Source organism: Otolemur garnettii, unplaced genomic scaffold (assembly GCF_000181295.1).
Source record: "Otolemur garnettii isolate 467f Iridium unplaced genomic scaffold, OtoGar3 scaffold00185, whole genome shotgun sequence".
Classification (NCBI taxonomy): Eukaryota; Metazoa; Chordata; class Mammalia; order Primates; family Galagidae; genus Otolemur; species Otolemur garnettii.
This window is the reverse complement of record NW_003852580.1, coordinates 2,862,143-2,863,520: the sequence shown is the minus strand read 5'-3', so window position 1 is coordinate 2,863,520 and position 1,378 is coordinate 2,862,143. Positions and strand designations below refer to the sequence as shown.

At 47.8% G+C, this 1,378-nt stretch overlaps 1 protein-coding gene across 1 annotated transcript in view; it reads left to right on the top strand.

The window, feature by feature from the left end:
- The window catches only part of FANCA (Fanconi anemia complementation group A), a 75,617-nt gene that overhangs the window by 5,729 nt on the left and 68,510 nt on the right, over window positions 1–1,378 (top strand). Inside the window, exon 3 of the mRNA XM_023507506.1 lies at window positions 711–726. Within this exon, the coding sequence (XP_023363274.1) occupies window positions 711–726 (16 nt within the window). The remainder of the gene's footprint in view (window positions 1–710; window positions 727–1,378) is intronic.

Genomic DNA, 1,378 nt, shown 5'->3' with positions numbered 1-1,378 from the left:
GCTATAGGCGCCGAGCCGTTTTTTGTTTTTTAGAGTTTCATTTTATTGCCCTCGGTAGAGTACCATGGTGTCATAGCTGACAGCAACGTCCAGCTCTTGGGCTTAGACGATTCTCTTGCCTCAGCCTCCTGAGTATCTGGGACTACAGGCGCCCGCCACAATGCCTGGCTATTTTTTTATTGTAGTTTGGTCGGGGCTGGGTTCGAACCTGCCACCTTTGGCATATGGGACCGGTGTTCTACTCACTGAGCCACAGGTGCTGCCCCATCTTGCCTTAGTTTTTCTATTTTTAGTAGAAACAGGGTCTCACTTTTGCTCAGGCTGGTCTAGAACTCCCAAGCTCAAGCAATCCACCCTCCTTGGCCTCCCAGAGTGCTGGGATTACAGGCTTGAGCCACCATGCCCAGCCAGTTATCTTAATTTTAAGCTCATGTTTTTTCCTTTACATCTATTTTTTCATTTTTTGATTTATTTAGATGGAGTCTCACTCTGTTGCCTTGGGTAGAGTGCTGTGGCATCATCATAGTTCATAGCAACCTTAATCTCCTGGGCTCAAGCAGTCCTCCTGCCTCAGCCTCCCAGAGTTCTGGGACTACAGGTCCATGATGTCCAGCTAGTTTTTCTATTATTAGTAGAGACAGGGTCCTGCTGTTGCTCGTGCTGGTCTTGACCTCCTAAGCTCATGTGATCTTCCCACTTTGGCCTCCTAGAGTGCTGGGATTACAGGTGTGAGGTACTGGGTCAGCCTCTATTTTTTTCTTTAACAGGCAGTTTTCTGTGATGCTGCAGCTTAAGGCATTTTCTTTTTTTTTCTTTCTTTTTGAGACAGAGTCTTCCTTTGTTGTCTTGGGTAGAGTGCTGTGGCATCACAGCTCACAGCAACCTCAAACTCCTGGGCTCAAGCTGTCCTCTTGTTTCAGTTTTTCTATTTTAGTAGAGACAGGTCTGACTTTTGCTCAGGCTGGTCTTGAACTTGTTAACTCAAGCAATCCACCCTCCTTGGCCTTCCAGAGTGCTAGGATTATGGGTGTGAGCCACCTCACCAGGCCAGCTAAGGCATTTGCAAGTCTTCTGCTTTTATTTATTTATTTTTTTGATTGTTGGGGATTTGTTGAGGCACTTTTTGGCTGGGGCTGGGTTTGAACCCACCACCACTGGCGTATGGGGCCGGTGCCCTACTCCTTTGAGCCATAGGTGCTGCCCCTGTCAAGGTACTTTTAATTTTTTTTTTTTTTTTGAGACAGAGCCTCAAGCTGTCACCCTGGGTAGAGTGCCGTGGCCTAACAATGTGGGGCTTAGCAACAGCAGCATCCAGGCTCAGTGCCTAGAGCTCAAGTGGCTAAGGTGCCAGCCACATACACCAGAGCTGGTGGGTTTA